The sequence below is a fragment of the Coregonus clupeaformis genome, chromosome 21 (assembly GCF_020615455.1).
Source record: "Coregonus clupeaformis isolate EN_2021a chromosome 21, ASM2061545v1, whole genome shotgun sequence".
NCBI lineage: Eukaryota > Metazoa > Chordata > Actinopteri > Salmoniformes > Salmonidae > Coregonus > Coregonus clupeaformis.
In genome coordinates, this window is record NC_059212.1 from 11,338,925 (window position 1) to 11,353,012 (window position 14,088).

Below are 14,088 nucleotides of genomic sequence, written 5' to 3' on the forward strand. Positions count from 1 at the left end.
ATAATTTATTGCCAATGCAAAATTATGCTATATCTATTCCACTATAGGCGAAGTTCATCAAACACTAATCATGAGTGGGCCAAAATTATTCAGTAGAATCAGGAATTGGCGTGTTCAACTTAATTAAACAAAAGTATTTGGGCCCTGCTATGCCTTAATGGTCCTCACAAATGATTAAGGGCATGCACATTACAATTTTAACCGGTGCGCTTCAGTATAATAGCCTGTATCATCATTTTTTGGACAAATCTTAAACCATCACCTAAATTTGTTTGAGTGCGAGAGAAACAATCTAAACCATAGCCTACGAGTTGTGGACTAAAGACCCAGACAGTGCATGAAATGTGTGTGATCACATATCAAAGTTTGAGTAGCTTACTTTTGTCTTGGCACATCAACAAACCACCCTTGAGGAATGAGACCACGTGATATAGCGGGGCGGTCTAACTAGTGTGCAAGCCATTTTGGGAACAGTGTCAGTTTCTACTGCTATCAAGTGCCTACTGCTTCATAGGGGTCGAGCACGGAGCAAACCGATAACCTATTTGGACCGGTACTTTTCGGAATCTGCGTAAAGTTCCTGTCTCTCCGCGCATTGCGTTCATCTTTTCCTATTTGTTGAGAATTTCGCCACTGCCATTGAACAGCATTGTAGCTCGTTCCAAGATGGCCGCTTGGGTTGCATTCATTTTTTTCTGATACACTTGTAACTTTCATTGCCCATCACATTTATTGTCCGTCACATATGGGATATTAACCATTAGGTATGTATTACTGAACTTTTAGTTTTAACATGCAATAATACAAGTTTATGTTGAAAATGTTATAGCATTGCAAACGCAAGACCACTGCAGACTATCTGATTAACCGTGAACATCGGCAGTGGACCACACGGGCACACAAGATTATATAATGTTATATTATTTCAATGGTTATGTTTGTGTTCTTTCTGGAGCGCGTAATTTACATAATTGAAAAATTGTCGCAGATCTGTTCATCGCAGCCAATGTTAACAGATCTGCACAGAAGCATTGACGTTAGCATGTATTCTACCAAGCTGATTTTCAAACAGTTTTCCTCAACATGCTCATAGGCTGTTGTTTCATGAAAGTGGTATCAAATATGATTTTGTCGTTGTAGCAAAATTGGCACGTTTGTTTTCAATATAGATACGTTAATTCCGTCATTCATCGAAAATAAATGGGCTTCGCAAGCCATAGGCTATAATAGACCTACGTTGTAGATAAGTTATTAAATTGACAGGATTTCGCTGTTGTGACATTTTATGCTATTGCCATTATTGCGAATATGCTGCTTTGTTTAGACAGTAAATAGTTGATAGGCTATAGCCTATTCAATTTATTTCATTCAGTTATGTTGAACAAATGGCTTTCTCACACACTGATTTGGTTTCTGTCTTGTCGCAGGAATAGGCCTAGGCTATGTTTTGTTATGTTATTCAGTCACTTGAAAAGTGTTATGAAAAGTTTAAAGATTGATGGTTTATTTCCGTGGATCATTTGATGATAAAGAGCATTTATGAGTTGAGATCATGGGATCCTTAACAATTCTGTTAACATAATTAACAACGCGATGGGTACCATTCAAGATTGTTCATATCAATGCAATTTCTGTCTTTCTCTGTTGGTCAAGCATGAGTAGGCTACTAGAGAGCAATAACTCCACATTTTGCGCAATTGATGAGTGGTCGTGGACATTCATTAGGCTATTTCAATATAATTTTCAAATGTATCATCGTCGCAGTATGGTTTAATGCAATTTAGCTAGGCCTACACAAGATCAAGAGCTTATGTCTCCATCACCAATTGGCCAAATTTGGTCTCCAAATTCAGAGCACCTCTCGAATCTCATTTGAAATCAAGATAAATGCCTTGGCCTACTGGGGAGATATCTATTATTTATTTTTAAGTGTTGCTCATCATCTAGTTATGAAATAATCGGCTAATTATATATTTTTGGATTTCAGATAGGTCCTGATCATGTCTTTATGATCATTCGGCTGTGGACATTGGAATATCGGCCGACTCGAGGCTACTATTATTAGGTCTACCCAAATAAACTATGTCATCACAATCAATAATGTAGGCCTATTATTGTGATGACATTATAGTTTGACACAATAGGCTGAGGCAAAAACTCACATGTAAGCCTAAAACTTATAAATACAAATCTCTAAATGTTTCACATTTTATTCATTCTTTCAATAAAGAACACCTATTTCTCTCCACCCATAATAAGGTCAGTCGCGTTTCTTGTTGGTCAACTTTCATGCATGCATCAAAAACAGACTAATTTTCTGCAATGTGAAATTTTCTGCACTAGATCAGTCATGTCTATAGGCCTAACAATGGGATTGACCCATAATAATATTTGCAAATCTTTACAACTTGTATAAATTAAGGCATGGAAAACATTGCAACTTAGGAAGGACATTAATATGAAATATGTCTAGTCGTGTGCTTCTGTTGGGCGCATTCGAGAAAGAAAGTGAACGTTTGCGTAATTTGGGGCTTGATGCATTATTTCTCTCGTTTATGACTACAATTTCGTTGTTGCCATGTTAAGCTATACAGCCAATAGCATGCATAGTTCAATAGCACAGGACAAACATGGCTTTAAACGTTTTCACATCACAGTGAACTAACTAGCTATTGTCTTGAGGCGCATGATAATGGACACATTCGGAGATTACGTGCGTAATGCGAGCTCCCCGTTTCTTGACAGGTGTATGACGGGTCAGGGATTTGTCCAACTAAATGTTTAAATATTTTTGGAATTAACTTATTTTAGAGACATTGGGTGCGGTTTAGTTAACACACATAGCTGAGTAGAAAGAGACATGCGATTTTTGTAGGTCTGGAGTTTACACTGTCATGTTTGCGTGAACATGCGCCATAATGCCAAACATAGTGTGATACATGCCTCATAATTCTTGCTTGGTCATATAGTTCAGATAATAAAAAATGTCGAGTGTGCTGCATATTCTGTCGAGTCTACTCTGTTGCACAACCATTCGATATCGCTTTATCCACCGCATTGATCCTTTGACATTTGTGATGAATAGGCTAGGTCTTTTAATAAATCAACATGATTGATTATCAGCTGCCCACGGTAGATGCTTCTACAGCCAAGCAAGTCATTACAATAGCCTACAATTCGTACATACATATGTAGGCCTATAACACAAAGTGATTTAACAATTAGGATTGGTTAGTCCAACATTTAATTTGACAAATAGCCTACAGTGAGTTATTGTCTTGGAGCGCATGATGTGCACATATGGAGATGCATAATGCGCGCTCCCAGTTTCTCAACAGGTGTAGGAATGTATCCAATTAACTCAATTTTCCAACATAAATTGTTCACTAGGCTATTGTGTGCTCCTTTTAGAATGACCATCCGTAAGAGGGATGAAAGAGCATATTGCGTCTTGTGTCAGGTCAAGCTTGCGGTTTTGTAGGCATAGCCGGTACTTCACAATCCAGTGTTTGCGTCAACACGCAGTCGCAGGAAACACTTTACTTACAATCCTTTACAGCGTCATAATGACATTGCATAACATTGACATTGCATGATCGCGTCATAATATTCCTCTAAACCTGTCAAGAAACCGGGCGCGGGATTGCACGCGTAGGCTAGGCCTACATTTATAAAATGTGGGTTAATAGGGGTTCTATCCAGAACCTATTTTTCTAAGAGTGTAGGCTACACTCCAAATGTAGGCTGCATATTGTGTGCCAATAACAGGGCAAATAATGGTTGTTTACTGTGTTTAAGGCAATTAAATATATTGTCACTTGGCGTTATAGGCCTAGCAAATTATTTTATGAATTGAGCTTTGGAAAAAGTTGATCATCATTCATCGGCCCATTCGCCCTATAACCAATAAACTCGCACACATTCCGGACTTGAAAACGTAGCCTAAGGCATGTGCTATCAGTTTGCACAATTTTAACCTCGCATCGAAATCAACATTTCTGTGACGTGCTTCTGGGATAGGTAGGCTATTCTAAATAAATCAAACGCTTGGCTTGAAGTGAAGAATTCTAAAAATCGAAATGGAAGCTGGAAACAAAATTCATGGTAGCAATTATAAAAGGGTAAATTTATATTAGGCTAGATAACAAATGCTATAATAAATAGGCCTACCCGATTAATATTGTATACATTTTTCTTGGTTTAACCAATTTAAAGTCATCAAAAGAATGTCCAGATTAGTTTTTCGCAGGGTAGACATTAAAACAGTAACGAAAATGCTTTACATTCTCAAGGCCCATCATCACCCGTTTGTGCTCTGAACAGATTGCGAAACTAGGTTATATCCATTAATTATTTATTTATCCTTTCCTATAGGATTTTACCATCTTAGGACAATGCACAGAACAACAAAAATCAAGATTACCGAGCTGAATCCACACTTGATGTGTGTCTTGTGCGGTGGATATTTTATCGACGCAACCACCATCGTGGAGTGTTTACACTCATGTAAGTTGTCGTCAGTTGCATTTCATTCAAAATACCACACCATGCAAGTTGCCGTCTATGCCCATAGTTTTGAAGGATTCGTGTGGCTTAAAGTATGCAGTGTTGTGAAATTGTTTTGATTCTTTTGTCTTTTCAGTCTGTAAAATGTGCATTGTTTGTTATCTGGAGACCAGCAAATACTGTCCAATTTGTGATGTCCAGGTTCACAAAACAAAACCCCTTTTGAATATTAGGTGAGTAGCCTATATATATCGTTTTGTAAAGGCAAGAAATTAAAGTTCTATAATATTTTTAAACTCAAATATGAATGTGGAGACTTCGGGCTCAATACATTGAAACCACATTACAATATTGACATCTCTTTTCCAAGTAAACCCTAGCTCAGAAATTAATCATACAATTTGCTGAAAATATTATATTTCAGGTCTGACAAGACCCTTCAAGACATTGTTTACAGGTTGGTACCAGGGCTTTTCAAAGGTCAGTACATTTTCCCGTTCATCCCCTCAAGTTGGTTTGTAACATGTCAAGTCCATCGTAATACTTTTTTTTTTTAATATTATTTTGCTTGCAGATGAAATGAAACGAAGGAGGGATTTCTATGCTGCACATCCTTCTCTTGATGGTAAACCAGTTGAATCAATGGCGAAGCACCTCAAGCATATCATTGCTACTTCAATGTTCATGTTTCTTTATCATTAGAAAGAGGGGAATTGGCACACTTGAATACTTGGTTGGTTTTAATTGTTAGTTTCTTATTTTGTAGCTGGAAATGGATCAAATGAAGAGCGAGGGGAGGTGGCAGACGGAGAAAATAGAATAATAGCAGATGATGAGATTATCAGCCTGTCCATCGAATTTTTTCATCAGAGCAAGTAAGACCGCTTTCAAACCGCAAAAACAATTGTGCTTAAAAAATTGCAGCCAACCCCCATGCTTGTCAATTATTTCGGTGCTCTTTTTCCAATTGTATATTTTGCTTTTCTCTTAGGCTGGTAAAGGAGGACGGTGAAGTCAAGGACATGAAGACAGAGGTGATTGTTTTAACCCTAAGAAAATCGTATTGGTGTCTTTAAAATGTATGCACTCACTAACTGTAAGTCGCTCTGGATAAGATTGTCTGCTAAATGACAATAATGTACAGTGGGGAAAAAAAGTATTTAGTCAGCCACCAATTGTGCAAGTTCTCCCACTTAAAAAGATGAGAGAGGCCTGTAATTTTCATCATAGGTACACGTCAATTTTGACAGACAAAATTAGGAAAAAAAATCCAGAAAATCACATTGTAGGATTTTTAATGAATTTATTGGCATATGATGGTGGAAAATAAGTATTTGGTCAATAACAAAAGTTTCTCAATACTTTGTTATATACCCTTTGTTGGCAATGACACAGGTCAAACGTTTTCTGTAAGTCTTCACAAGGTTTTCACACACTGTTGCTGGTATTTTGGCCCATTCCTCCATGCAGATCTCCTCTAGAGCAGTGATGTTTTGGGGCTGTCGCTGGGCAACACAGACTTTCAACTCCCCTCCAAATATTTTCTATGGGGTTGAGATCTGGAGACTGGCTAGGCCACTCCAGGACCTTGAAATGCTTCTTACGAAGCCACTCCTTCGTTGCCCGGGCGGTGTGTTTGGGATCATTGTTATGCTGAAAGACCCAGCCACGTTTCATCTTCAATGCCCTTGCTGATGGAAGGAGGGTTTCACTCAAAATCTCACGATATATGGCCCCATTCATTCTTTCCTTTACACGGATCAGTCGTCCTGGTCCCTTTGCAGAAAAACAGCCCCAAAGCATGATGTTTCCACCCCCATGCTTCACAGTAGGTATGGTGTTCTTTGGATGCAACTCAGCATTATTTGTCCTCCAAACATGACGAGTTGAGTTTTTACCAAAAAGTTATATTTTGGTTTCATCTGACCATATGACATTCTCCCAATCCTCTTCTGGATCATCCAAATGCACTTCAGACGGGCCTGGACATGTACTGGCTTAAGCAGGGGGGACACGTCTCGCACTGCAGGATTTGAGTCCCTGGCGGCGTAGTGTGTTACTGATGGTTGGCTTTGTTACTTTGGTCCCAGCTCTCAGCAGGTCATTCACTAGGTCCCCCCGTGTGGTTCTGGGATTTTTGCTCACCGTTCTTGTGATCATTTTGACCCCACGGGGTGAGATCTTGCATGGAGCCCCAGATCGAGGGAGATTATCAGTGGTCTTGTATGTCTTCCATTTCCTAATAATTGCTCCCACAGTTGATTTCTTCAAACCAAGCTGCTTACCTGTTGCAGATTCAGTCTTCCCAGCCTGGTGCAGGTCTACAATTTTGTTTTTGGTGTCCTTTGACAGCTCTTTGGTCTTGGCCATTGTGAAGTTTGGAGTGTGACTGTTTGAGGTTGTGGACAGGTGTCTTTTATACTGATAACAAGTTCAAACAGGTGCCATTAATACAGGTAACGAGTGGAGGACAGAGGAGCCTCTTAAAGAAGAAGTTACAGGTCTGTGAGAGCCAGAAATCTTGCTTGTTTGTAGGTGACCAAATACTTATTTTCCACCATAATTTGCAAATAAATTCATTAAAAATCCTACAATAGGATTTTCTGGATTTTTTTTTCTCAATTTGTCTGTCATAGTTGACGTGTACCTATGATGAAAATTACAGGCCTCTCTCATCTTTTTAAGTGGGAGAACTTGCATAATTGGTGGCTGACTAAATACTTTTTTGCCCCACTGTAAATGTTTATATACAGGGTAAATCCATATGACTGTAAACTAATGCAGTGTTTATCATGTCTCAACTCAACGTATCTTTTTTTTGTCTATTTGTTTGAAGATGATTGACAAGCGGTACTTGCAGTGTCCAGCAGCCATGACCATAATGCATCTGAGGAAATTCCTCCGAAGTAAAATGGATATTCCATGCACCTATCAGGTGACTATGGATATTTAATCACTGATTATTAATGTTATTATTTGAAATTCAGTTAACAATGAATCTATCCGAAATGTTGTGCACTTGTATAGACATTGTTGAACTTAAAAAATAAATAAAAATACACTATACAACTGATTAATTATGGTTAGATTATTATTATTATTTTTAGTTTTAGGGGGTAGATCAGCTTAATACTGCAGATAGATTGTAACTTCCATCAATGTAATTGTCTGCATCACTTCCAATCCCCCATGTTTATATATGTATATATACATACATACATACATACATACATACATACATACATACATACATACAGTGAGGGAAAAAAGTATTTGATCCCCTGCTGATTTTGTACGTTTGCCCACTGACAAAGAAATGATCCGTCTATAATTTTAATGGTAGATTTATTTGAACAGTGAGAGACAGAATAACAACACAAAAATCCAGAAATACGCATGTCAAAAATGTTATAAATTGATTTCCATTTTAATGAGGGAAATAAGTATTTGACCCCCTCTCAATCAGAAAGGTTTCTGGCTCCCAGGTGTCTTTTATACAGGTAACGAGCTGAGATTAGGAGCACACTCTTAAAGGGAGTGCTCCTAATCTCAGTTTGTTACCTGTATAAAAGACACCTGTCCACAGAAGCAATCAATCAATCAATCAGATTCCAAACTCTCCACCATGGCCAAGACAAAGAGCTCTCCAAGGATGTCAGGGACAAGATTGTAGACCTACACAAGGCTGGAATGGGCTACAAGACCATCGCCAAGCAGCTTGGTGAGACGGTGACAACAGTTGGTGCGATTATTCGCAAATGGAAGAAACACAAAATAACTGTCAATCTCCCTCGGCCTGGGGCTCCATGCAAGATCTCACCTCATGGAGTTGCAATGATCATGAGAACGGTGAGGAATCAGCCCAGAACTACACGGGAGGCTCTTGTCAATAATCTCAAGGCAGCTGGGACCATAGTCACCAAGAAAACAATTGGTAACACACTACGCCGTGAAGGACTGAAATCCTGCAGCGCCCGCAAGGTCCCCCTGCTCAAGAAAGCACATATACAGGCCCGTCTGGTTTGCCAATGAACATCTCAGTGATTCAGAGGAGAACTGATTGAAAGTGTTGTGGTCAGATGAGACCAAAATGGAGCTCTTTGGCATCAACTCAACTCGCCGTGTTTGGAGGAGGAGGAATGCTGCCTATGACCCCAAGAACACCATCCCCACCGTCAAACATGGAGGTGGAAACATTATGCTTTGGGGGTGTTTTTCTGCTAATGGGACAGGACAACTTCACTGAATCAAAGGAACGATGGACGGGGCCATGTACCGTCAAATCTTGGGTGGGAACCTCCTTCCCTCAGCCAGGGTACTAAGTCATGTTTTGCAGAGGGGTCAAATACTTATTTCCCTCATTAAAATGCAAATCAATTTATAAAATTTTTAGATTAGATTTTAACTAGAATTTCACACTGTTTTTTATTAATTATTATTCACACCTAATCTTTTCTCTCAAAATGTGTTCACAGGTAGAAGTTATGTATGAAGATGAACCATTGAAGGATTACTACACATTAATGGACATTGCACACATCTACACCTGGAGAAGGGTAAGCATTTACCCTTGCACTTCAACACATGTAATTTCGTTTTTTCTAATAAGACCTGGAAATGATATGCTGTGCTGTTTTCCTTATTTATAAGTATAAGGTGGCTCATCTGAGAATATGGCTATAAGTCACAGAAAAGTCACCTGTACACATTAACTAATCTTCACGTGTTTTAGAATGGTCCCTTGCCACTGAAATACCGGGTACGAACAGGCTGCAGGAAGACGAAGATGAGCAACCCAAGAAACGGGACCAAAACCACACAACATGGTGGAGGAGAATGCTCAGACTCTGGGACTGGGGGTGACAAGCATCCGAACAATGACCCCGAAGTTCCCTCTACCTCATCCTCCTCTCTGCCCAGTCCGAGCCCCAGCATTGTCCAGTCATCATCACCGCTTACCCACTTCCCCCACCTCTCCAGCACTAACACCTCAACAAACGGTATCTTAACAAAAGCGGGTCCAAATGGACTTTCCCGGACCTTCACGCCAACATAGACTGTAGATTATTTTATTATTGTTTCAAACATTTGCCATTTTTATATAATCCTATGTGGACAATATATTTGTTCATTTGTATAAGAAAGACTGTGGAAAGACTTATTGAATTTGCTCAATGGCATCTGCAGATCGGATTTGAAAAGGCTAGCCCAGTAATGTGCCATGTGGTTTGGAATGTGAAGAAATATCACACGTTAATTTCAAACTTGGACATTCCAATTATTCCCATAACTGAATTGCCAAATACTGTAGTTGATTAAAATGGAAATGTGGTGTTGGCTTCGTCAACTTCATTTGTCAAAACAACACAGAAAAGTGAAAAGTTGACTATTGTCCTCTGCATACATGTAATGTTGAATTTAATAAACACAACCTGATTGTGTTTTGGCTTTAAGGGTGAAATCTGCAATAGGTACTGCTGTTAAATGGTCATTTCAATTAATGATATACACTATATATATAAAGTATGTTGACACCCCTTCAAATGAGTGGATTTGGCTATTTCAGCCACACCCATTGCTAACAGACGTATAAAATCGAGCACACAGCCATGCAATCTCCATAGACAAACACTGGTAGTATAATGGCCTTACTGAAGAGCTCAGTGACTTTCAACGTGGCACCGTCATAGGATGCCACCTTTTCCAACAAGTCAGTTTGTCAAATTCCTGCCCTGCTAGAGCTTTCCCAGTCAACTGTAAGTGCTCTTATTGTGAAGTGGAAAGGTCTAGGAGCAACAACAGCTCAGCTGTGAAGTGGTAGGCCACACAAGCTCACAGAATGGGACCGCCGAGTGCTGAAGCGCGTAGCGCATAAAAATTGTCTGTCTTCGGTTGCAACCCTCACTACCAAGTTCCAAACTGCCTCTGGAAGCAATGTCAGCACAATAACTGTTCGTCGGGAGCTTCATGAAATGGGTTTCCATGGTCGAGCAGTCGCACACAAGCCTAAGATCACCATGAAAAATGCCAAGCGTCGGCTGGAGTGGTGTAAAGCTCGCTGCTATTGGACTCTGGAGCAGTGGAAACGCGTTCTCGGGAGTGATGAATCACGCTTCACCATCTGGCAGTCTGACGGACGAATCTGGGTTTGGCGGACGCCAGAAGGACGCTACCTGCCCCAATGCATAGCGCCAACTGTAAAGTTTGGTGGAGGAGGAATAATGGTCTGGGGCTGTTTTCATGGTTCGGGCTAGACCCCTTAGTTCTTGTGAAGGGAAATCTTAACGCTACGGCATACAATGACATTCTAGACGATTCTGCGCTTCCAACTTTGTTTCAGCATGGCCCTTTCCTGTTTCAGCATGACAATGCCCCCGTGCACAAAGCGAGGTCCATACAGAAATGGTTTGTCGAGATCAGTGTGGAAGAACTTGACTGGCCTGCACAGAGCCCTGACCTCAACCCCATCGAACACCTTTGTGATGAATTGGAACGCTGACTGCGAGCCAGGCCTAATCGCCCAACATCAGTGCCCAACCTCACTAATGCTCGTGGCTGAATGGAAGCAAGTCCCCGCAGCAATGTTCCAACATCTAGTGGAAAGCCTTGCCAGAAGAGTGGAGGCTGTTATAGCAGCAAAAGTGGGGACCAACTCCATATTAATGCCCATGATTTCGGAATGAGATGTTCGACGAGCAGGTGACTACATACTTTTGGTCATGTAGTGTATATAGGCTACTCAATACTTGATCAATACCATTTATTCTTGAAGAATATTTAAAGGGTTGGTGTGAGATTTTGGCAATTAAGCCCTTTGTGTGTAGATTGATGTGGGAAAAAAACAATTTAATCAATTTTAGAATACGGCTGTAACCTAACAAAATGTGGAAAAAGTCAAGGTGTCTGAATATTTTCTGAAGGCACTGTATATTTGCATATTTTCATTAGGGAATGCCTCCTCTGTGAAGTGTGCATGTGCACAAACTCAATTCGACCTTGCACTTCTTCTAAACAACACAATTTTGGGAAACTTTGGCAAAGCATCAAGCCTATAAAACTCTGTGCACTGTGTTTGCAACAGATTTCAGTTTTTGGAACAGAAACATTTGAGATCAGATGTTTCATCAATGAGAAAATTAGCAGAATGTAGGTCCAGTTTCACCTAGTTCCATCCTCTCCCACTACCCATGACTCGACTTCCTCTCACTACCATATTTGGTGGTGAGAAAACGTTCTAAAAAGATGCTTCAACTTTATGCCATTGTGACATGTCTGGGTTTCCCCTTTTGTCTGTGAAGCAATGTTGATGAAAAATGCCCCAAGAGGATTTTGAAGTTGGTGGAGATTTACTGCTATATTTACTGTGAAAGGTACCTCCACCAAGTTGACTCAAGGGCGTGAATAGCCATGCAGGATGGTACAAATCCTTCAATTGTACAAATGTGATTAATTAATTTTAGGAATGAACCAGTTCCAATATGTTTATTTATAGCAGTAGTATTGTGTCTTTTGTTAATTGTTTAAATCTTTTTTTTTTAAATCCAATTTACATCCTTGCTTCATTACATCTACTCAGAACAATATTAGGGGCACTGGTTAAAATGTACATCGTTTTAATGAGTTTTCAATGTCTTTAAATGGGGGCTGTGAGAGAGCTGGCCTTACTAGATCACTTAAAAATGCTTAAAAACAAACTGAGAAGTAAAATGTGCAAAAAGGCTTTAATTTTTTGTAAAATGCAGGATAAACCAAGTAAAAGGTACAAAACCCATGGCTAAAACTGTGGCTCACCTTACACCCACAAGGATCTCTAAAACAATAGTCAGGTTTACATTGACCCAGTTTATTCGACAAAAGCAATGTCGCAAAATAAAATCATTGCGACATGTGTAATAGAAACATCAGATATAGAAGCAATTTGATAAAGATTGACAACATTTATATCCGTTCGACATGGTTGGATTTTCCTTTTGTCTAACTTCCTTTATTGCGACAAATGATGATGGAAACTGTGTTTTTCAAATAAATGATTATTGCCGAATACTTGAAGGTACGCGGGGCACGTGATGTCCACTCTACATTTGAATTCTAATTGCTTACTGCTTTCAAAATACTGACATTCAAGAATGCCTGACTTGCTTCCTTTTGCTTTTCTGTTAGGCTAACAAGTTTCACCATCCAATCCACCGACTAGCCTAAGCATCTGATAGTGCATGCCCGTGTGCGCTAGATCCGTGGCGATGCACGTGATAATTATTAGAATATGGCAAATATTAGTAAATTATTGCATTCTATCCATGCTGGCTTTCACGGGCTACCTGATACATGAAACAGATAAATGGGAGGTCATACAGGCTGTCGCCAATTTATTAATGCTCAATTTGCCTAAATGGGTAACGGAAATACTTCAGCCACTACATTTCCATTCAACGTTAGGGTCTTCTTCTTCTATGATATCATGGCGGTCCGCAAACAATCATTTAAGTGCATGCCGCCACCTACTGTTCTGGAATGTACAATCAATCATGATCTGAACAATTCTGTACTACCATGAAAATAACATTAAAAACCAAATCACTTCTACCACACCCTCCTCCCTCCCCCCAAAACCCCTCCCCAACCCCATTAAACTTAATCTATATAATGCTGAAACACTCCACCCTTAGGATTGTTCAGAATGTCAACAACCATTTCAACAGGAACATCTGTTACCCCCAATATCTCTTTTGCCATCTCCACAATAACCTTCAACCTGGCATTTCTGCTTTCCACAACCTGAGTCGTATTGATAACCTTACCAATAAAAGCTATGAAGTCAACTTTATTCATTATCAAAGTGTCCTTTGACACCGCACATACATGAGCACAAGATTTCTGAAATCGAAACCATGCCAGGACAATCAGAAGCACCAGCCCCGACAGTAGGTCCACTTACTACAGGTACATCCATGTAACCTCCATCAGTCCGCACTGTAGTTCTACCAATCTGTTTTACGGCCTCTGCATGGGACATGTGTTCTCCCCCACAATTACAGCACTTAACCTTCAAATTGTTTCCACATTCACCACAATCATGTGCACCTCCACACTTGGCACATCTTTTCTTTCCTTTACACTGAGCAGCTACATGTCCCATTCTTTGGCATTTAAAACACCGCAGTGCATATGGGACAAATTCTCAAACACTGAAACTAAGGAATCCTATCTGTACTTTTCCCGGCAAGACATTCTCAAACCTCAGCATCAGTGATAAGCTTTCACTTCTTTGTCCCTCTTTCCTACTGATCAACCTTTTGGCCTTAATCACTCTGCCTCCCTTCACATTTTCTTTAATATCATCTGTGGACATAGATATTGGGACCCCAGTGAAGACTTCTCTCAATCTAGCACAAGCACCAGGGACATGCCTTTTAATCTTCTTCCCATTAAGCTTTTCCATTTTCAGAATCTTCTCTTGCTGTGCCTGGCTACCACACAATATTAACAATCTACCATTTCCAATTAACCGAGCTAATTTCACTTCACCTACCGCTTTCTCTACGGCATTAGTTAGTCTGATAGGGTGTAAGTGAGGCCTTGTTG

General features: G+C 39.9%; 1 protein-coding gene across 1 annotated transcript; it reads left to right on the forward strand.

Annotated features, from left to right (window-relative positions):
• The first annotated feature begins 442 nt into the window (after window positions 1-442).
• LOC121534556 (polycomb complex protein BMI-1-B) lies at window positions 443-9,947 on the forward strand. The gene is made up of 10 exons (XM_041841131.1): window positions 443-764; window positions 4,375-4,506; window positions 4,643-4,739; window positions 4,931-4,986; window positions 5,081-5,131; window positions 5,273-5,381; window positions 5,498-5,540; window positions 7,343-7,441; window positions 8,982-9,062; window positions 9,239-9,947. The coding sequence occupies exons 2-10, from the start codon at window positions 4,395-4,397 to the stop codon at window positions 9,560-9,562; spliced, it is 972 nt and encodes a 323-aa protein (XP_041697065.1). The 5' UTR covers window positions 443-764; window positions 4,375-4,394; the 3' UTR covers window positions 9,563-9,947.
• Window positions 9,948-14,088: the final 4,141 nt, after the last annotated feature.

Excerpts from the sequence above, each read along its gene's own strand:
- LOC121534556 (XM_041841131.1), top strand. The coding sequence starts at position 4,395 with ATGCACAGAACAACAAAAATCAAGATTACCGAGCTGAATCCACACTTG. Across the intron at positions 4,987-5,080 it reads GGTACCAGGGCTTTTCAAAG|ATGAAATGAAACGAAGGAGG; the intron begins GTCAGTACATTT and ends TTTTGCTTGCAG. Across the intron at positions 5,541-7,342 it reads TCAAGGACATGAAGACAGAG|ATGATTGACAAGCGGTACTT; the intron begins GTGATTGTTTTA and ends ATTTGTTTGAAG.